General features: G+C 42.4%; 1 protein-coding gene across 3 annotated transcripts in view; it reads right to left on the reverse strand.

Annotated features, from left to right (window-relative positions):
* The window catches only part of C9 (complement C9), a 76,631-nt gene that overhangs the window by 24,194 nt on the left and 28,969 nt on the right, over positions 1-23,468 (reverse strand). For all 3 annotated transcript variants that reach the window (XM_085001452.1, XM_085001451.1, NM_001097448.2), the window contains 6 exons: positions 21,265-21,370; positions 20,526-20,670; positions 20,140-20,287; positions 11,508-11,646; positions 5,095-5,361; positions 419-659 (listed from right to left, as the gene is read on the reverse strand). In XM_085001452.1, the coding sequence (XP_084857578.1) occupies positions 419-659; positions 5,095-5,361; positions 11,508-11,646; positions 20,140-20,287; positions 20,526-20,670; positions 21,265-21,315 (991 nt within the window). In that variant the 5' untranslated portion in view covers positions 21,316-21,370. The remainder of the gene's footprint in view (positions 1-418; positions 660-5,094; positions 5,362-11,507; positions 11,647-20,139; positions 20,288-20,525; positions 20,671-21,264; positions 21,371-23,468) is intronic.

Consider the following 23,468-nt stretch of genomic DNA (forward strand, 5'->3'; position numbering starts at 1 on the left):
ATGGCATATGGAAGTTCCCAGGATAGGGGTCGAATTGGAGTTGAAACTGCTGGCCTATACCACAGCCACAGCAACGTGGGATCAGAGCAGTGTCTTCCACCTACAGCACAGCTCACAGCAATACTGAATCCCCAACCCATTGAGCGAGGCCAGGGACAAAACTGAGTCCTCATGAATGCTAGTCAGATTCATTTCCACTGTGTCACAACGGGAACCCCCTCAGGTCATCTTGTTTGAGGTAGAAGTCAATTTGCTGTTTGACAGGGTTTTAGAGGACGAAAGTCAAGGAGAGAGTTCTCACAAAGAAGCAGGTTACGAAACACTATTGTAAAGCCTTTAACCACTGAAAGAGGTTAGCACTAGATAGAGTGATTGGGTAAAATGGCTTTAGAAGTTAGAGCTCTGTTTCTAGGTATACCTTTCTCAGTCATGGTAGCTTTATCCAGAACATATATTAGTTCATAGAGTCCTCCCAGAGACCCAGAGCTACTGTAGTGGGTTCCATAGGTTTCCAAAAATGCAAAATATTCTCCCTTTTCATAGGTACTTGGCAGATACTTTACATCATCCAAGAAAGTTTTTGTCAGCATGACATCCCGCTTTCTCATCACAAATCTTCCCAGGTGAATTACTCCTTTGACATGCAGGAATATTTTTTCCTTCATTGTGGAGCAGAAGAAAAGAAATATGAGTTTTATCACCATTATCGTGAATTCAAAAATCACAAAATTTAGAATTTTCATAGGCAATACACTTTTTTAGCAGTTTCTGCAAGATATCGCTAACTTAAAATACTCTCGATGCTGTTGATGAAGAACTGCTGAAACTGGAACTCTCACACACTGCTGGTGGAAAGAACTGTTTGGCAGCTTCTTCTCAAAGTAAATACACATCTACCCCACGGCCAGCAATTCTATTTCTACATAGTTACCTGAGATCAATAAAAAAGTAGTTCACAAAAAGACGTATAGATGACTTTAGTTAGAATAGCTTAAAATTGGAGTTCCCGTCATGGCGCAGTGGTTAACGAATCCGACTAGGAACCATGAGGTTGTGGGTCCGATCCCTGCCCTTGCTGAGTGGGTCAAGGTTCCGGCGTTGCCTTGAGCTGCGGTGTAGGTCGCAGACGCGGCTCGGATCCTGCGTTGCTGTGGCTCTGGCGTAGGCTGGCAGCTACAGCTCCGATTCGACCCCTAGCCCGGGAACCTCCATATGCCGCAGGAGCGGCCCAAGAAATGGCAAAAAGACCAAAAAAAAAAGAATAGTTTAAAATTGAAAATGACAAATGTCCACCAACAGGGGAATTAAGGAATTTATATTCCCAATGAAGGAATACCAGTTAGCAATAAAATGGAACAAAATACTGATATAGGCAATAATATAAATAAATCTCAAGAATATTATACAGAGTGAAAAAGTCAGACACCAAGGAGTATATACTTACTATATGGTTCTATTTATATGAAGTGCTAGAACAAGTGAATTAAGCTATGGTCAGAAAAATCTGGTCAGTGGTTGCCTCTCAGGGGATAGGGGTTGGATGCAAAGGGCATGAGGGAGTTTCCTTGAGGTGATGGAAATGTTTTCATCTTGTTTGAGGAAATGAATACAACAGTCAAAACTCATGGAATTACATGCTTAAAATCTCTGCATTCTATTGTATGTAAATTACATCTAAGTTGATTTAAAAATATCAGTGATGGAAGGAAATGCAGATGTTATATATGAAGCCAAATTTTACACATGAACAAACTCTGATCTAAAGACATCGAATTATTGGCTCCAAATCACACAGATATTGGCAATCATATGTGGCAGAGATTGGTGCAAAGAATGTAGGTGTCAGGTCTCTTACTGTGTCCTCTCAATCTCTGATAACAGAGATGGGACAGACAATATTTTAAGAACGGCTCTCAAGACAAAATAAACACCTTAGCAGCTCCCAGGGCTGATGGCTTGAATCCCAAAAGAACACTGGAGCAGTGAAAAAGAACTATGTGATTTATGCCAAAGACGGTCCCAGCCAAAACTAAACTACAGTTGACACTCATGATTTTGTGGGTGGTTCTTTTGACGTTCTCCTGCTGTAGTTGTGGTTAGCACATGCTGATCCCATAGTTTAAAACATCTTATTTTTTTTCAAAGGTAAGTCTTGCTGTAAATGAACATCACACCAAGCTTTTTATGTTTTTGAAACTTGCTTGTTCACACCACATGACTTAACTTCAGGTGATAGTGGGTGATTCCGTATTTAACAGAAATCTTTAAGAAAAAAAAGCCTATGACTTTAAACACCATCCATATACCAACCATTTTCAAACTTAGAGCTTCAGCGCAGACTCTTTCCCAAATTCCAGGCTCGTAACACCAACTTCCTACTTGACATCTCCAATGGAAGGTCTGATAGACATCTTTTTTTTTTTTTTTTTTGCCATTTCTTGGGCCACTCCCGCGGCATATGGAGGTTCCCAGGCTAGGGGTCAAATTGGAGCTGTAGCCAGGCCTACGCCAGAGCCACAGCAACGCGGGATCCAAGCCGCGTCTGCAATCTACACCACAGCTCACGGCAACGCCGGATCCTTAACCCACTGAGCAAGGCCAGGGATCGAACCTGCAACCTCATGGTTCCCAGTCGGATTGGTTAACCACTGCGCCACGACGGGAACTCCCTGATAGGCATCTTAACCTTAATCTAACTAGCACTTGATTACTGGTCTTTTCCAAACCTGTTCTTCCTGAAGTTGTCTCGATTTTAGTTGTTAGCAACTTCATTTTTTTCAGTTTCTCAGACTAAAATCTTTGGAGTCATATTTGCCTCTATAACTGTCCTTTCTTAACAATCATCATCTCTCACCTGGATTATTATTATTATTATTATTTTTTTGTCTTTTTGCCATTTCTTGGGCTGCTTCTGCGGCATATGGAGGTTCCCAGGCTAGGGGTCAAATCGGAGCTGTAGCCACCGGCCTACACCAGAGCCACAGCAACACAGGATCCGAGCTGCATCTGCAACCTACACCACAGCTCATGGCAACGCCGGATCCTTAACCCACTGAGCAAGGCCAGGGGTCAAACCTGCAACCTCATAGTTCCTAGTCGGATTCGTTAACCACTGAGCCAAACGGGAACTCCTCACCTGGATTCTTGCAATAGCTCTTAACAAACCTTGTTTTTGCTGTTAGCATTCATCACTTATTCTCAACAATACGGAGAGCAATCTGATGTTAGAATATATCAACCTTCTACTCAAAGCATTCCAGTGGTCACTCATGTCACTCATTGGAAAACAAAACTCTCAGAATAGGCTGCAAGGTCCTTTACAATTTGATTTAAGGTAACATCTCTAAACTTTTCTTTTTCTGGTTCACTTTGGCCCAATGGTCAGGTATGTTCCCATCTTAAGGGCTTGTCTTTTTTTGTTTTTGTTTTTTTCTTTTTAAGGCTGCACCTGGGGCATTTGGAAGTTCCCAAGGTAGGGGTCAAATCAGAGCTGCAGCTGTAGGCCGACACCACAGGCACAGCAATGGGGGATCTGAGCCACATCTGCAACCCACACCACGGCTCACGGCAATGCAGTTCCCGACCCACTGAGTGAAGTCAGGGATTGAACCTGCATCCTCATGGGTATTAGTTGGGGTCTTTACCCGCCCAACCACAATGGGAACTCCAGGACTTGTCTTTAATAGATCCTTCTGCCAGATATATCATTCCAAATATAACTATTGAACTATTTCCTCTCCTTCAAATCTTTACTCAGATCTCATCTCCTCAATGAAGCCTACCCTAAGTTTCTTTTTTAATACTGCCATTGGCCCAAGACTCCTGATTGCTCTTAACTACTCTACTTTTCATTTTATTCCATAGCACTTATCATTTTCTAAACACTATATAGCTTCTTTGTTTGCTATATTTTAATTTTTTTTTTGGTCTGTCTCATCCTGCTGAACTTGCAGCTCCATGTGGACAGGAATCTTTGTTAGTTTGGTCCACAAACATATTCTAAGCACCTGGAACAGTGCCTGGCCACCTAGTAAGTCCACAATTAAATATTTGTTGAACAAACTTAAAGGATTTAAAGAATTTTCCAACTGCACATTTGGGTGAGTGTGTATGTGAATATAGAGGCAATGTACAGACTCATAAAAAAAACTATACAATTAGGCATAATTTAAGTACGAAGGATGAAGGATTACTTTTAAAGTGGAAGAAGGTATCTAAATAGGTGACTGTGATATCAAAAAAGGGAGAATAAGCATTTCACCAGCATCATACTGACTACAGAAAGTATATTCTATATTTATCCAAAGGTGACAAAACAAACTTCTAAATCTGGCTTAAATACTAAAAAAAAAACAAAACACATTTTCAAAGTGTCAAATTAAAGGTATGCTTGCAAAGTAAGCTGACCAGTTTCATAAGCAATTGTACAAATGTCATGGTATCATGATTTTAGAAACACACTTTGCAATAACTCATCATTCTAAGACATTGCAATGAATTACCCAAATTCCTTAGTATGGTTTTTCATTGTAATTCTGAAGAGAGAATAAAGTGAGTAGTCTATTACACCGCAATCTCAATCACAAAGTAAGCTCTGAATTCTTAACCTGCTTGCTCTGTTAACAACCACCAAACATCTCACCCCCTTACTGAAGGGCTTTTTCTCCAGCTAGCATTCTAGCCACATGTTAGAGAATTTGTTGAATATTATTTATTTATTTTCCTCTTTCTTGTGAGCTCTAGCTGTTCTAAATAATTATACTTAAAAGGGGAGGTTTGGAGATCCTGTCGTGGCTCAGTGGAAATGAATATGACTAGTATCCAAGAGGATGCAGGTTCCATCCCTGGCCTTGCTCGGTGGGTTAAGGATCCAGCGTTGCCATGAGCTGTGGTGTAGGTCGCAGACACAGTTTGGATCTGGCATTGCTGTGGCTGTGGCATAGGCCAGCAGCCGCAGCTCCGATTCTACCCCTAGCTTTGGGAAGCTCCATATGCCACAGGATCAGCCCTAAAAAGACAAAAAAAGCCAGGGGGAGGTTTGGTTAGTCTGGGAAATATCCCTTTATATTCTCCATATTAAGCGTTTGCTCTTACCTTCTTAGAAGAATATGACAACAACAGTTTGTAGGTTTCCGTTTTGGAATATGTAAATCGGAAGTGAGCCTTGTTATTCATAGGATTTGAGTTTTCTTCGTTGGCAAGTTCTACATTTTTACTTTTCAGCTGTTCAATTGCTTCGGTAGGTGTGAATTTTATAGTTAAATCTGCATTAAAATTTGATTTCTTCTCTTCGATGATAGTTTTGAGTACTTGAATCTGTCTTTCATGATATTCAGTTCTGAAATTTTTGTCAACTTTGGTCTAAAAGGGAATAACGAAGTATTCTTGAAAACAATATACAAAAAATCCCACCAAAAATAAACAGGAAAAGACAAAGTCAGGCAATTACTTGAAAGGCAGTAGAGCAAAGAAGACTGAAGGCATTAAGTGAGACTGCTAGAGTTCAAATACAGATTCACTGACTTTGAGGGCTACGTGATAACCTCTCTGAGCCTGGTCTGATTCCTAGTCTGTAAACTAGGGATTCTCCCCACACCTGTGAAACTGAGCAGGACCCCATGGGGCTCCGGGGCACAAAAGCCTTTGTGTCCCCCATTCTTGTTTTCAGGAAATAGGCCTCATTTAGCATCCATGATCTTCCCTGAGTTCCAAAGGGTAGGTTCAAATTGTTGCTAATTAGGGAAGGGAGGGGCTGCAGAGACAGGAGAGGAGCAGTCAAGAAACAACAGTGCAGCCTTGGGTCAGGGTCCTGGTTCCTCCTCAAGGAATATACACTAAGATATCTTTGGGGAGTTCCCGTCGTGGCGCAGTGGTTAACGAATCCGACTAGGAACCATGAGGTTGCGGGTTCGGTCCCTGCCCCTTGCTCAGTGGGTTAACGAGCTGTGGTGTAGGTTGCAGATGCGGCTCGGATCCCGCGTTGCTGTGGCTCTGGCGTAGGCCGGTGGCTACAGCTCCGATTCAACCCCTAGCCTGAAAACCTCCATATGCCGCGGGAGCGGCCCAAGAAATAGCAGCAACAACAACAAAAAGACAAAAGACACACACACACACACAAAAAGATATCTTTGGGTTCTTCTGCAGAACTAAACCTCCAACAAACGAAAGAGTTATGAAGCATTCTTCATTCCAAGAAGAAGGAGGACCACCCAGAATCAGTCCTGGGCCTCTAAACACTACCTTTGAAAAGTACAAGCTTGCATCTATCCTGATCCTTATCTGTGGTCTCCAAACTATAAAACTATTTCCTATTCTCTCCCAAAGGATGGCACAGTCTTTAGGGCATTAGTCTGCGGGGGCCTCCTTTGCCTGGCAAACCAATAAAGCTATTTTTCCCCCCTCACCCAAACTCTGTCTCTACTGTTTTTCTTCAGCAACAGTGGACAAGAGGCCAAGTTTCAGCAACACCTGGCCCAAAAGTTGTTATGAGGAATAATGAAATGATGCATATGTAGGGCAAAGAATATAGCAAGCTTTTGAAGTTAACATATTAATAATAAAAAGCAAGTTGTGTAACAGATGCATAACATACATCTATGTGAAAAGAAAGAAAGAAGGAAGGAAAGAAAGAGAAAGAAAGGAAGACAGACAGACAGACACATAGACAGGATAAAGCTAATCTTTCCTGGAGTCTTATGGGCCAGGCACTGTTTTGAGTATTTCACACATGTTAATTAACTTAAGTAAAAAGGCCAGGACTTGAGCACTGAGTTGCCTCTTAATCTTTACACTCTACTGCCTACTTTTTTTTCTTTTTTAAGCTTTTATGCACATAGAAAATTACTGGAAAACTAGACAAACCACAGAGAGTGTTTGCCCTTGAAAAGGAGAACTGTGAATAAATGAGCATGTGGAGTGGTAGTAGGCTTAGTTTTTCTTGCATAATCTTTTGGGCTGTTTGGACTTTTTGATTTTTTTTTTTAACCACATTCATTTTTGCATGAAAAACAAAAACAAAAACAAAAACAAAACAAACAAAAAAACAAAATTGAACTAAACAACCTAGCTAAAAATGAAAACTTTTGGAGTTTCTGTTGTGGCTCAGTGGGTTAAGAACCCAACTAGTATCCATGAGGATGCAAGTTCAATCCCTGGCCTCTCTCGCTGGGTTAAGGACCCGGCATTGCCCCAAGCTGCAGCATAGATTGCAGTTGTGGTTTGGGTCCTGCATTGCTGTGGCTGTGGCGTAGGCTGACAACTGCAGTTCTGATTCAACACCTAGTCTGGGAACTTCCATATGCCTCAGGTGCATGCCTAAAAAAATAAATAAATAAAACACTTTCACTTAAAATATTCTTTGCCACCTTGGCTGTGGTCAGGCTTCAATGGGAGGGCTATTCAAGGATTAAGCTCTCTTTCTACAGGTCCCCTGAAACAGGCTATGACTCTTGTCTGGGAAAGAGACACATGTCTCTTCAGGCAGTGGCACAGTTTGGATTCAACAGCGTACACTGGGCGACTGCTCTGCACAGGGAACACTGTGGTTTGAATGTTTCTGTATCCCTCCCAAACACATATGTTAAAATCCTAACCTCAGTGTGATGGGATTAGGAGGTGGGGCCTTTGGGAGGGGCCTTTATTTGAAACCAAACAGGACCTTGTGGGGGTCCTAGGAACAAGCTTTTCTGTGTGCTCTATTTCTTATTTTTAGGGAATAAGCTTCAACCTCCATGACGTCCCCTGAGTTCCAAAGGGAAGGTTCAAACAGTTGCTAATCAGGAACGGGAGGGGATGCAGAGACCAGAGAGGAGCAGTCAAGAAACAATAGTGCAGCCGTGGGTCAGGGTCCTGGTCCCTTTTCGAGGAATATATACAGCAATATCTTTGAGGTTTTCTGCAGAACTAGATCCCCAACAAATGAAAACCAGAGAGGAAGACCACCAGAACCAGTCCTGGGGCCACTAAACAACTTTTTTTGTTTGTTTGTTTTTGTTTTTGTTTTCTAGGGCTGCACCCCTGGCATATGGAGGTTCCCAGGCTAGGGGTAGAATAGGAGCTACAGCTGCCTGCCTGTGCCACAGCCACAGCCACACAGGATCTGAGCCTCATCTTCGACCTACACCACAGCTCACAGCAACATCGGATCCTTAATTCCCTGAGCAAGGCCAGGGATCAAACCTGCAACCACATGATACCAACTCGTTTCTGCTGCACCACAATGGGAACTCCAACAACAACTTTGAAGAAGAATACAAACTTGCATCTACCATGATCTTATTTTCAACACTCAGACAATAAAACCATTTTCTATTCTGTCCCAAAGGAGGGCACAGTCTTTAGGGCATTACCCTGCTGTGGCCTCCTTTGCCTGGCAAAGCGATAAGGCTATTTTTTTCTCCTTCACCCCCAAACCTCTCCATGTTTCTGTTCGGCACTGGTGGACAGAAGCTGAGTTTTGGCAACACATTTAAGGAATTAGTGCTTTTACAAAAATGACCCCACAGAACACCCAAGCCCCTGCCAACCGTGTGAGAATACAACGAGAAGTCCTTAACCCAGAAGAGGGCCCTCAGCTGGTCATGATCTGAGACTTCCAGCCTCTAGAACGGTGAGCAATATGTTTCTGTTGTTTTCAAGCTACTTGGCCTGTGGTGTTTTGTTATAGCAGCCTAAACAGGCTAAGACAAGAAACCTAAATTTACCATTTAATGGGAAAGACTAAAATGTGAATAAAATTTCCTTAAAAAAAAAAAGGCATGCTGGGAAGAGTGCTCAATGCAAAGGGAAGGTGTGGCATAACCATGACACTTCCTGGCTTCAAATCGCTCTGTCTTCCCACTGCCCTTAAGGTAAAGTCTAAACTAGACTTATTCCAAGTTGACCTCACCCTGACTGTACTCCAACTCTAGCCTCCTTTCTATTCCCATAGCCTAGGCTTCTTCCCATCACAAGGCTCTCTTACATGGCTTTTACTATCTGGAATGTTCTTTACCGCCCCTCCCCCCATCCTCCCATAATACAAACATTATACACATTCATACATACAGGCTACATTCCCACTGGCCTGGTTAATCCCTACTCCTCTTTCAAGTCTCAGCTTGAACATCAGCTTTTTAGGGAGATCTTTCCTGATCCCACAGACTAACAAATCTGTTTTCTATAAGCGCTCATGGCTCTTCTTTTAAAATAAAACAAAATGAAAAACGCTTCCCCTTTTTTTCTTTTTTCTTTTAGGGCCACACCTGTGGCATAGGGAAGTTCCCAGGCTAGAGGTCGAATCAGAGCTGTAGCTGCCGGCCTATGACACAGCCACAGCAATGCCAGATCTGAGCTGTATTTGCAGCATGTGCCACAGCTTGAGGCAATACTGGGTCCTTAACCCACTAAGCAAGGCCAGGGTTGGAGCCTGAGTCCTCATGGGTCCTAGTCGAATTCTTAACCTGCTGAGACACAAGGGAACTCCAGAAAAACTCTTCCTTTTTATTATTGCTTATTTAATGGACTTTCAGAGGGTAAAGAAGTCAGGGACCATACATATGCATCTTACCTATGTGTCTCTATCACCCCACTATTTAGTAAAGGTCCTGCTACAAAGTAGATGATAGTAAAAATTCATTAAAATTAATATGCAGGTCTCATATAGCCAACAATAATAACTAATATGTATTAAGTGCTTACTCTGTGCCAGCAGCTGTTAAAAGTGTTTTATGTAGAATAAACATTTAACTTCCTACTTTTTTTTTTTTTTGTCTTTTGTCTTTTGAGGGCTGCACCCATGGCATATGGGGGTTCCCTGGCTAGGTGTCCAGTCAGAGCTGTAGCGTCGGCCTACACCACAGCCACAGCAATGCCAGATCCGAGCTGTATCTGCAACCTACACCACGGCTCATGGCAACACCAGATCTGTAACCCACTGAGCGAGGCTAGAGATTGAACCCGAAACCTCATGGTTCCTAGTCGGATTTGTTTCCGCTGTGCCACAATGGGAACTCCTAACTTCCTACTTTTAAAGTGATTTCTATAGTCACCCACATTTTACAAACAAGAAAATACAGGTTAAAAAATTTGTCTAAGATCACACAGCTACGAAGTGGCCCAGCCAGCAAGGAAACCCAGGAAGTTTGGTTCCATGGCTGAGGTTCTCATTCTTATGCAAAATGGCCAAAGTGCACTTGACAAATTCTGATTAGTAAAAATAAGAGGTACAATAAAGGACATTGTAATGACTAAATAAACAAACTTTATAGGTCCCCATTGGGACCAATTAAAGAAACAGATAATTGTAGTTCCTGGTTCAGAATAAGCTAATTATTATTCTTTATTACATCTCGTTTAGTCCAAAAAAGTATCTTTAAAGGTGATAAGTATTAATCCTTTGAATGAGGGGTACAGTTTGTGGGTGATTCTGGAGAATTTAGGTGACTTGTAGAAAGGTGGTTGGTTTGAGGTGGCATTTTGTGCAGTAAAAATCGATTTAAGGGAGTTCCTGTCGTGGCGCAGTGGTTAACGAATCTGACTAGGAACCATGAGGTTGCGGGTTCGGTCCCTGCCCCTTGCTCAGTGGGTTAATCATCCGGCGTTGCCGTGAGCTGTGGTGTAGGTTGCAGACGCAGCTCGGATCCAGCGTTGCTGTGGCTCTGGCGTAGGCCGGCGGCTACAGCTCCGATTGGACCCCTAGCCTGGGAACCTCCATATGCCACAGGAGCGGCCCAAAGAAATAGCAAAAAGACAAAAAAAAAAAAAAAAAAAAAATCGATTTAAGACGTAGTTTCACTAGAACAGGAGGGGCTTGCTTGAGGTGAGTGAGAATAAACACTCACATTAGTCAAGCAGGCTTTACAAAGGGGACTATTGGAGAAAAACAAATGCAAAGATGGTTGTTCATTTATAGGCAGCAAAATCGGAGCCTCAGTAGCCTGGAAGCAATGTACTTAGCCTTTAAATCAGCACGAGTTGAATTTTTAGTCTCATCAGAACCTTAAATGATGTTTTTCAGAGTCTAGGTATTTACCAAAACTCTATCACTGGGTGCCTGTTACTGAGGCTTGATCGTAGACTATTGTATATTTTCTTTTCTTTCTTTTTCTTTGCTTTTTAGGGGCACACCCATGGCATATGGAGGTTCCCAGGCCAAGGGTCAAATGGGAGCTACAGCTGCCTGCCTACGCCACAGCCACAGCAACACAGGGTCCAAGCCGAGTGTGCGACCTACACCACAGCTCACTGCAACACCAGATCCTTAACCCACTGAGCAAGGCCAGGGATAAATCCCCAAACCTCATCGTTCCTAGTCGGATTCATTTCCACTGTGCCACAATGGGAACTCCGCAGACTACTGTATATTTTTTTCTAAAGAGAGTCAAGCCACACCCCCTCTTCTTTCAGTCAATCTTATGTTTGCATCAAATTCTTATTCTACTGAATTTTTCACATGATAAGTGCTGTACTTATTGAAATAACTTTTCAGGTCAAAGCTGAACAACGTGTTCTCTTCTGAGGAGACTTACTTCATAGATCAAGGCAGCCACGTTCCAGGGTTTGCGGTAGTAGGTCAAGGTGTTTCCATCCCGAACTCGGTCACAGAGTCCGTTGTAGTACTCGTTGTCAAATGGGGTGGTGAGGGGGTCCATTCCTAAGATGTTGATCCTGAGAGTGAACAAAGTAACATCAGGAGTGAATGCCAGGCAGTCCCCTGCAGCTGGGGGAAGAGAGGTCAGCTTCTGTTCCCATCACTCAGTGTGTGTGGGATAGAATTAGGAACACAAGCGAGAGCCTGTTCACCTGCTCGGTGTCTTGGGCAGGAAGCATACCTTAGGACGGTCTTATAAACTCTTTTAGGCAACTAGGGCATTTTTGACCACAAGGAAAAAAAATTCAGTAAGTAGGAAGCAAGAGATCATCTGGCTCCAAGAATCCAATTTCACCGCTATGCCTCTTAGCTAACCTCCCTTAGTGAACTAGGAGCCAATGCTAGCATATCACCCCTTTAAACTATTTGAGAACAGAGTGTCTCGGGGGGCCAGTATAACATATGCATGTAATTTTTAATCTGTGAATCAACATTGGGGCTCTTTCACTCCCCTTTCTTTTTAAACTGAAACCTTTCCCTCTAGCTGCCTCCTTGCTTGTCAAGAACCTCATTCGCTTCAGGCTTATTTTACTCCTGTTTTTATACTTTCCAAGAGGAACACAAAATTTTCGTCATCCAGAAAGGCAGTATCAAAAGTTCTACTTTTTTTCTCCTAGTAAAATATTTTTATTTGGCAAGCTTTAATTCAAAGATAGGAATCTTGTTTAGCCTAAAAAAATGTTAACTTTGATTTGTAGACCAAAACCCAACATATGAACAAGAAGAAGTTCATTCTTTGTGAAGTACTAATGAGCATAGTCATTGCTGTCTAGACTGTATCTGCCATAAATGGTTCAGCGCAGGGAGGTCAAAATGCAGGTTTGATTCTCACATCTATAACTACTTTTGGCCCCAAGGCATAAACTCTTCCATTGCTCTGGACCACAACCCTAACTCCAGTGAGCGGGATTACAAATCTGGATGTTGATTTCAAGAGCAAATTGTCGAAGGGTGTGGATGGCTTACTGAAGACTCATTCCTAATGCAAGAAAAATAATTGGAAGAGTATCCTATTGCCAATGGGTTAGTTAAAAACATCATTACACACAAACAGCACATCCTTAATAAATTTTGAATCTAGAAAGAAGATGAACATAGCAGCTCAACTTGAATGAAAGGCAAGTTAAGGAACTGATGCAGGGATGTCTTTCCCAAGGCTGACCATAGAGTTAAAATTAATTCCTCATTTCTTTCATGAAAAATGCTATGGCCTTAAATTTCTAATAAGGGGCAAAAATTAGACCTAATAACTTGAATAAAAGAGAGAAAAAAAGAAACACTATGCAAATACTGAAATAGCTTATCTTTGGTGATAGATTAACATTTTGGCTTCAATTTTTTTTTTTTTTTGGCTTTTTAGGGCTGCACCCTTGGCATATGGAAGTTCCCAGGCAAGGGGTTGAATAGGAACTATAGCTGCTGGCCTCCACCACCACAGCCAGAGCAACTTCAGATCCAAGCCACGTCTCCAAACTATACCACAGCTCATGACAACGCTGAATCCTTAACCCACTGAGCGAGCTAGGGATGGAACCCATTTCCTCATGGATATTAGTTGGGTTCATTACTGCTGAGCCACAAGAGGACCTCCTCTGTGTTTGTTTCTTAAATAAGACCTCAAGCGCATTTTCTTTATTCCATAGTGAACTTATCTTCCATCTTCCTGCATTAACAGAGACCCTATACCTCTTCACTTTCAGTGAATAATGACATTGATCTTTGTTTATAATGATGATTCACTTTTCGGTGACTACTATAAAAATGGGTAGTGTAGTGTTTGTAATAAACAGTGAGTGGTAGTAAGACGTTAATACAACTTTTGATCTCATGAAAATTGTATTCAAGGCAGGGAGTTGGGGATATGATCACCTATTTCCAAAAAAAGTCCAAGGATGAATATACATGTGCCAAATGTTTAGTACAGGTAAGTGATGTACAGGTTCCCAAGAGGAAGAGCCCCCATGGCAGGGTCATAAAAAGAATTTTAGAAGGAGTCGGATTTGATTTGAGTTTTGAAGGCTGGGGCTTGAAGGGCAAGGGAATGAAGATGCAGAGTTCTCTAGGTGGAAATGTTTATGGCTTTTTTTCAGGTAGTAGTCTTCAGAAAAAGACTGCTTGCCTACTCTATTAAAAAATGTTGATCAGCTATACCTACTTGTACAGTTTAGTTGGACCTCTAAAATGTTCCCAGTTTAAGTAGTTGCAAAGGATATAATTTCCCAGCAGGCTGTAAATATTTACACTTTAAAATATAATTAAATACTTAAATATAATTAAATAATATTTAATTATTAATTAATTAAACAGTTAAATAATAATTAAAATATAATAGAATTAAAATATAATGACTTTGCCTCTTTTTTTTTTTTTTTTCCTTTTTTATGGCCCCACCTGAAGTGTATGGAGGTTCCCCAGGTAGGAGTTAACTCAGAGCTACAGCTTCCGGCCTACACCAGAGCCATGAGAACTCTGGATCCAAATTGTGTGTGCAAACCACACCACAGCTTGTGGCAACACCATATCCTTAATCCACTGAGTGAGACCAGTGATTGAACCTGCATCCTCATAGGCACTATGTCAGGTTCTGAACCCACTGAGCCGCAGTGGGAACTCCTGACTTCTCCTCCTTTAAAAATAAATCCAATGGAATAGAAATTCTGTAGTGATGGTGGGTATCAAGTAACTACAATGTTTATATTTATTTAACAGCTGCATGTTTTATGTTATTACTTTTGATTCTTTTTATTAAATAGACTTTATTTCTTAGAGCAGTTTGAGGTTCATGGCAAAATGAATGATGATGGGGTGATTTCTCCTATGGTCCTACCCGCCTTTTATGCTTGAATCTGTATTCCTAGTCCATTTCTGCTTCAGAATTTTAACCTAATGGAATATACTTATATGCTTAAATTTTTTTATGCTTGTAATTTTATTATTTATTTATTATTTTATTTTATTTTATTTTTTTGTCTTTTTTGGGCTGCACCTGTGGCATATGGAGGTTCCCAGGCTAGGGATTGAATTGGAGCTGCTGCTGCTGGCCTACACCACAGCCACAGCACGCCAGATTTGAGCTGCGTCTGCGACCTATACCATAGCTCATGGCAATGCCAGATCCTTAACCCATTGAGCAAGGCCAGGGATCAAACCCTCGTCCTCATAGATGCTAGTCAGGTTCGATAACCAATGAGCCACGACGGGAACTCCTATGCTTAGAATTTTAAATTCATCACTTTTTCACACTTTTCTGTACCAAAAAAGTATTCACTGAAAATTTTAAAACACTAAATATCTAAGTATTTAAAAAAATCTTCTGGATTGAGTTGCTAGTAGTAGAGTATTGAAGTATATTAAAATTTAAAAATAGTTAACAAACATTACAGTTTTATTGGAAAAGTGTCTCTCAGTGAAATGAATGGGGCTTTTTAAAAATTAATTGATTAGTTACTATACCCATGGATGAATATTACTTATTGCTAGAAAAAGGCAGGGCTCAGTATCAATTTTTTGCTTCTTTCCATTTTTATGGATGTAAATGCCGAGAAACTTTACTCACATAAGTAAGTCGATAAGAATAAAAGGAATTTTGTCATAGCAATGTCACTCAGTTCTTTGATCATCTGAATTTTATGCCAAAAGAAAAACATACACTAGTCTTCCATTAAAAGCTATTTTTATAGTCCATGTCCTGACAATTGATTAGGACATCTTTCCATGCTGTTGGTACAAAGAACTGGAGATCCCTTGACTTACAAGTTATTAGAGTCCAAGTTCAACTGAGTACCACTATTTGGAGTTGTTTCCTGGTTTTTCTACTACTCAGTAAAATGTGAGATGGGTGAGGGATATATCTTCTTTGGAGAAGTGGGAGGTAAGTGATCATAGAAGGGGAGGTGGGAACGGAGAATGGGCTTGATAACGAATGCCACTGAATGGTCAACCTTATCAATTTTATGAAAAATATGTACATACGGAATGAAAGATTTATTTGTAGTTGGATTTGTTAAGTAACTAATAGTTGAGGAAAGCATTTTCTTAAAACTCACCTGTGTCCCCCTTGGAAAGTCTTTTTTGCACCCCAAACAATACCAGCTTGAAGGAATTGTTTTACAGAACTGCAAATTGACCAGTTCGCTGGATGCATCTGGAAAATTACAATAAAGCTGATCCACAGTCTAAAGTACAACTAAGGAAGAAATGCTTCAAACCTTTTGACTTGGTTCCACTGCTACAGAGACAGCCAGTCTAGTCTAGAATGAGCCAATATTTTTTTTTCTGCCAAGAAACATGAAAACTTCTCATGGATGGAATGTCATCGCCTAGGAAATAAAAACCATGTGTTCTTTGGCAGCACTTAGAGATGCTTGTTTTCACACCCACACCTAGAACTGCAGGCAGTTCCAAGTTACCAGGTGAGCTGAAGAGAAGTCTCCCTCCACGGAAGTGGTATTATGCTTAGATCACGTGCAAACGTAATTCCTAGCATATGGCACATCGTTTACAGCTGGTTTGGATTTATATCTTTTCAGTGAATGCAAGATGGGTTGGGGATTTCCCTCAACACTTCTAGAGCATCTCAGATGCCTACAAGACAAGAGGCTGAAATATTTGTGATACAAGCAAATTCTCCTGGCATGAGAATTTTTTTTTTTTTTTTGCTTTTTAGGGCCACACCTGCAGCATATGGTGGTTCCCAGGCTAAGGGTCTAATCGGAGCCACAGCTGCCGGCCTTGCCACAGCCACAGCAATGCCAGATCCGAGCTGCATCTGCGACCCACACCACAGCCCAAGGCAATGCTGGATCCCTAACCCACTGAGTGAGGGCCAGGGATCGAACCTGCAACCTCATGGTTCCCAGTTGGATTAATTTCCACCTCACCACAAGGGGAACTCCTGGCATGAGAATTTAAATCAGAGTCCTTCAAATGAAAAAAAAAGTATAAATTAATTGCTATGAGTACTTGTGACATCTGACTGTATATGGCTGCTGATAAAACTTACTGAGGTTTTCCAGACTGGACAGTTTATAAGCATGCTGTTATGATTTGAATGTTTACTCCTAATACTTCTGTTTCAATATAGTCCCATTACTATAAGAGGTGTGCAGTCAATAAATACATAACATTCATGGGGTTGAGGAATATCATAATTATAATGAAGCATGTTAGTTTAAAACCTCTTCTTAAATATTGCTTACTGATTTATACTACTGTTCTATTTGCTTAATTCAAATATTTGGGTAATAAATAGCTACTTAAGGAGTTTCATTTTCTAGGGGGCTAGTTTTGCTTTAAAGTTAGGGAGTTGACTTACTGGCTTTGTAGCAATGTGGAGGAAGTGATGTGGGTGGTGAGAGGCATGGGTGGAGAAAGAGAGCGAAGGTGGCAATGTGAAAAAAAGAAACAGTTTCCTGGACTTCCCTGGTGGCTCAGTCAGTTAGGATCTGGCATCGTCACTGCCATGGCTTGGGTTACTGCAGCAGTGTGGGTTGGATCCCCAGCCCAGAAATTTCTATATGCCGTGGGCACAGCCAAAAAGGAAAAAAAAAAAAAATAGGTTTCTATCAGTCAGGGAAACTTGGGTTTTAGTTCTGCTAGCAACTAATAAGTCAAATGATCTTATTTATTTCACTCAGTTCTTATCTATAAAATGAATATAATACTGCCCTTAACTGTTTTGCAGGATTATTATGAAAAGCTAAGAGAAGGAATATGCAAAAGAGATTTTGAAAAGTTCCAAATATTATGCAAATGAAAGCTATTGGAGAACAATAGGTTTTATGAAGACTAAATTAGTTACAGGTGATTGCTCATGGTAATGGGGAACTTAGAAAATGCTAGTCACAGTTCCCGTTGTGGCGCAGCGGAAGTGAATCTGACTAGGAACCGTGAGGTTGTGGGTTCGATCCCTGGCCTTGTCCAGTGTGTTAAGAATCCTGTGCTGCTGTGAGCTGTGGTGTAGGTCGCAGACGCAGCTCGGATCTCCCTTTGCTGTGGCTGTGGTGTAGGCCTGCAGCTACAACTCAGATTAGACTCCTAGCCTGAGAACCTCTATATGCTGTGGGGTGTGGCCCTAAAAGGACAAAAAGACAAAAAAAAAAAGCTAGCGACTGGCTCTAACAGAGCCTATGTCATTTTCCACCTTTCAGCCAACCTTTCTCCATAGCTGGGGCCCCAGCCGCTCACTTAGTCCTGACAGCTCAGCCTGTGAGATCCCTCATCACCACCCCTGACTGCTAAGGTGTGAGGTCTTTAAGGGATCCCAGCCACTCCCTTGGGATACCTCACTATGAAACTCCCTGGCAGATGCTACAGAACATATCTTCTTCTCCCCCAAACAAAGGGAACCTACAGATTACAAGGGATTGTTTTTCAGCCAAGAGGGCTGCGATTTCTCTATCCTTTCCCTATAAAATCAGATATAAATGTGCATCCAGTGAGTATACCTATCACACGCCATGCCCTGCTTCAAATCTATTTGTTTAGAGAGAAAAACTTTCTTGGATCCCAAATAAAGTAAATAAAGTAGTAATGAACTTTCCCCAAGGGCTCAGTGTCTTCCTGAGGAAAGTAGCAAGAAGAGTCAGAACTCACTGGCTCAGGCAGTGACCTGGTTATAAGGTTTTGGACACCCCCATTCCATGGCCACCAATTTTTAAGAGGCCCTGCTGAGTGTGGGCTTCGAGACTATCCATTTGATTTGAGATTCCTACCTTTAGGCTGCAGGCTATGGTGAGATTTTATAATGTCAATAAAGGGTATGTGAAATGTTTTATCTGGTGTCTGACTCTTGGTATCCAGGAGTTTTTCCTTATGGCGTTTAAACAAATGGAAGTTTCATCTGCCTTGGATAGAGGAGACATCTCCGTTTTTAGCCAGACCTAATTCAGAGGTCCTATCCTAGGAATGGCCCAGTTCCTTTGTGTTGGGTTCTTCCCAAGCTCAGCACTACTGACGTCTTGCTGTTCTGTGCATCGTAGGATGTGCAGCATCATCTGGGGCCTCTACCCACCGGATGGTCCTTCACTCCCAGCAAGCTCCTCATTTCCATACCCCACCCCTGGGACCACCAGACCTGACTGAATATCCTCTGGGTTCAGGATCACCTCTGGTTGAGAACCACTGCCTTAGTCCTCTCGCAGCCATGCTCTTCCCATTGCTCTCTTCTTCTTTCCTTGTTTCATCCTTATTCCCAGGACTCCAGTCCTGAACCTGGATTTCTTTCCAGGGACCTAGTTTCAATCTCATCTGCTGCAACTGACAATGTTTTAGACGCATGTATTTTAAATAGTTAATTTTAATAATTAATTCACCTATTTATCCACCAACTTTTTTTTTTTTTTTTTAAGGGCCATACTGGAGGCAAGTTCCCAGGCTAGGGGTTTGAATCAGAGCTGCAGCTGCCAGTCTGTACCACAGCCACGGCAACGCCAGATCTGAGCTGTGTCTGCAACCTACACCACAGCTCACAGCAATAACCAGATCCTTAACCCAGTGAGCGGGGACAGGGATCAAACCTGCATCCTCATGGATACCAGTTGGGTTTGTTTCCACTGAGCTGCAATGGGAACTCCCACCCATCAGTATTAATTGAGTGCCTACCATGAACCAGGCACTGGAATTATGAGGATCAAGAGACATACTGCACTCCAGGTGAGGAACCACAGTGAGGTGCCATCTCTGTTCATACACCACAGGAGGGGGGAACAGCTCTGTCTCTGCTGGAGACAATTTGCCAGCAAATCCCCACAAAGTACCTTTACTGAAAACACCCCAGAACGATTAATGGCAACTTTGTTGTGGACATCCCTGGAGTGTTTTCTAACTAAATGAAATAAAACAGATCGGCACCTATGTCATTGTCCAAGTTTTGGAGGCAAATAGTCTCTAGCCTGTACAACTAAATTCTAAACTGTCCAAGACCTCTTCTCTGAGCTGACCCTGCCGTGGTGCCTATGGTTTGAGGGGAAACGAGTGAAACCTCAGCTCTGTGATGAGAACCAGAATCTCAAAACCAACCCTCCTGGCATCAGAACTTCTTTCCTTTTCCTCTTGGGTGAACTCCAGAATGCTGGGACCCCCTGAGAACTTATCCCCGGGTGTAGATCCAGGAGGAGTTGCCTCGGAAGACAGCCTTCCTGGCCATTCAAATATTTGAATCGAGTTGCCAGATCTACTACTGGCAATTCCATTTCAAATATTAACATGCCATTTTAATACCAATACGGTCTTCTGGGGGTTGATAAATAAGATGTCTCCTCTCCTACTGGACTCAGACGTCATCACCTACCATCTTGATGATCTGTTCTGGAGACACCTACTGAAGTCAAGCAGGTTGTCCAAATCGTCTTGAGATTCTGCTTCAGCACTTACCTTCTTTCAACGTCAAGTGTAATTCAGACAGAATACTCCTTGTACCAGCTGAAGCCATCTACCACTCCAGCATGGCAGGAGGGGTAGGGATCATCTTTACTCATCTCCATCTAGAAACATCCAAGTGGAGTACAGACCCGTAGCCTGCTGTCCGTGCCAGCTCAGACTCTTCCACCACTCTCTCACGGCAGGGGGGGCGGGGATCACTGTCACAGTCATCCTCATCTGAAAAGTCTCCGCAGTCATTGTCACCATTACACAGAAGGCGCCTCTTTATGCATCTGCCTGCAGTCAACAGCAGGAAAGACACTGTGTATCTGATGCCGAATTTTCTTTCTTTCTGAAGCTATCAAACGTACTTTAAGGATAGAGGGGAGGAACCATACGTATATTCAAATTCTTTGTTGGGACTGTATAGATGGCCCCCTTTTCACACTTGGAAGCATAAGTGTCTGGAAGCACGTTTCTCTCTTTTGGCTCCTGAGGGCGCATGGAAACCCACCCTAGGCAATGGGAGGACTACCTGTACCACACTGAAAGTCACTTCCACAGTCCTCCTCAAGGTCTTCGCAAGGCTCCGTGGGCACGCATTGCCGCCTGTCCCCCACGGCGTCCACGCACTTTTGCCCGTTAAATTGTCCAAAGGTCTCAATGCTCCTTGAGCGAAACTGTATAGAACCAGTTGGAAATGTTAGTGTTTCTAAGGCCACACAGGGATTAGGATCTAAAACTGCATCCACACCACTATAGCCTTCCACACCCAGCTGAGCCAATGGCTTTAAGATGGAAGTCCCCTTGCATTTAGAATGGATAAGCAATGAAGAACTCTATCCAGTCTCTTGGGATGGATCATAATGGAAGAAAATGGGAGGAAAAAGAATGTATATATATACACGTATGACTGGGTCACTACGCTGTACAGCAGAAATTGGCACAACACTGTAAACCAACTACACTAAAAAAAAAAAAAAAAAGATGGATGTCCCCAAAGTAGTCGCTGATGCCATTTGAAGGAAGCCCTCACATGGTAGGGTTGATGGGTTCTTCTACAGAATATGGATCCTCGTGATTCTTGTTTAGTAAGCAGCCACATTCAACTTTTGCAGCAAGGGTAGCCACATTCGTTTAGATTATCTGCCTTTCCTGCTGGGTTTGTAACTCAACTGAGGGGCTCCCTGCCTCATGGTCATCTTCCTGGAGATGCTGCCAATACAGTCTCCATATGGGAAAGACATTAGAGGGAAATAACTATGAACACTTACCATTTGTTTGAGGCAAGGGTCACATCTTGACCATTCGCCCCAGGGACTCATCCTGCAGTCAATGGGCGATGGTGTGCCATTGCAGTCCACGGGCTTCGGGTGGTAACTAAGATAATAAAACAGGTCAACTTATAATGACCATTATGTGTACTTGTTTCCAAAACATCTTCACAACTCAGTTTATTTACTCCTTTCCCCCTTCTGAATCGCAGTCCTTATCCTTTTACCTCATCTCTCATTTAATGCTTAATGATATGCTGCTTTATATTTTCAACACATCCTTTTGTTAAATCTTGTACTGCACTGTAATTGAATCTTCAACCTAGCAATAACAACGACAATAATAACGGCAATGAAGAAAACTAGCAAGTCGTCCTGCTACACGTTTTTCACTGACTATTCATACATTTTCAACTAATTTATGGACCCATTGGAGCTAGAAACCTTGTTTCTCTTTGTCACCCCCAGAGAGTCTGGCAAAGCCTTAAGTTGCCTGGTTTTCTTGCGAATTTAAGCCAGCCCGCCTAGCCATTCCTGTGGCAAGCACCTCATAAATCAAGCTTTCCCACCCTTGAGTTGTGTATGTCCTAAACTTACCACTTCACACTCCACTTCAGGACTTATTCTTCATCTTTCTGAAATTTCGACATATATATTTTGGCACTTAGAACAATCCCTCCCACCGCCAGCTGTGCTTTTCTGGCTTTGAACTTTTCTTTCTTGGGTCACCATTTGGATTTTTTCTGGTTGCAGCACCACCTTGGATTACTATCTTATTAATGACAGAAAACCCCAAACAGAAGCCATGAAACAGGAGTCTTATAAACTTCCTGCCCCACTTTCCTGAGCTGGCACCTACCCTTTTACAGCATAGCCTCTCACTCTCAAGGGAGAGCAGGTAAAGCCAATCCCTCCCCCAAAGCTCTAGATCCCAGCATCTCTTTGAGATCTTGATGGTCAAGTATCTCCCGCTTTTAAAATTCCCTCTTACTACCATTTCCTTTCCATTTGTAATAGAATGTGTTCAAGTCTTGGACATTAAACATGAACAAATTAATGACCAAATATAACACTTTTTTTTTTTTTTTTTGCTTTCTTTTAGGGCCCCACTTGTGGCATATGGAAGTTCCCAGGCTAGAGGTTGAATTGGAGCTGCAGCTGCCGGCCTATACCACAGCCACAGCAATATCAGATCCAAACCACATCTGTGACCTACACTGCAGCGCATGGCAATGCTGGATCCTTAACCCACTAAGCGAGGCCAGGAATCGAACCTGCGTCCTCATGGATACTAGTCAGATTCATTTCCACTGAGCCATGACAGGAAATCCTAGAACACTCTTTCTGAACTTTATGTTTACTTCCAGCCACCTCCATCTCCCCCTGCCTGTCACAGTGGCACTTAAAGGAATTGCTATAAATATATTTATGTTTCTCTCTCTTCCAAAATTAAAAGAAAAAGTCTCACCTCCTCCTTTTAGCTACCTCTCAAATTCTCTCATCATCTTGTAGCCAACTTTCTTGAAAAAAGTAGTTTGGGCTCTGGTCTCTTGTTCCTTGTTTCCAATCACAGTTCAATCTTCCTGCCCCAAGGTCATTGTTCTTGCCAAAGTCAACAGTGACTTCAAGTGGCCCACTCACCTGGTTCCCTTCAGTCCTTATCTTACTGACTGCTTCCCAGCAGTCAAGGCAGTGGACTTTGCTTGCTCTCTAAGGCAGTCTCTTCCTGGAGTTCCCATGTGGCTCAGTGGTCAACGAATCCGACTAGGAACCATGAGTTTGCGGGTTTGATCCCTGGCCTCGCTCAGTGGGTTAAGGATCCGGCGTTGCCATGAGCTGTGGTGTAGCTGGCATAGGCTTGGATCCCGCATTGCTGTGGCTCTGGCATAGGCCAGCGGCTACGGTTCCGATTTGACCCATGGCCCGGGAACCTCTATATGCCGCGAGAGCGGCCCAATAAATGGCAAGACAAAAAAAAAAGACAGTCTCTTTCTTTGGACTTAATGACACCAGACCTCTTTCACTTCTTTCCCCTCTGTCCTGTTCTGCTACTCTCCTATGCAGACTCCTTTTCCTTTAATAGTCTCTGAAATGCTGGTTTTTGTCAAGTTCCTCTCTTGTCCTAGGGTGTCTTTTCTTTTTCTCGCTACACTTTTCCCAGAGCTTTGGATTTGTAGATGTAATAATACCCAGAGATAAGTCCA

This window comes from Sus scrofa, chromosome 16 (assembly GCF_054392235.1).
Source record: "Sus scrofa isolate SSC_HxYL_T2T_F1_AM1 chromosome 16, Sscrofa_HxYL_maternal_Yorkshire_Landrace_v2.0, whole genome shotgun sequence".
Taxonomy (NCBI): Eukaryota; Metazoa; Chordata; class Mammalia; order Artiodactyla; family Suidae; genus Sus; species Sus scrofa.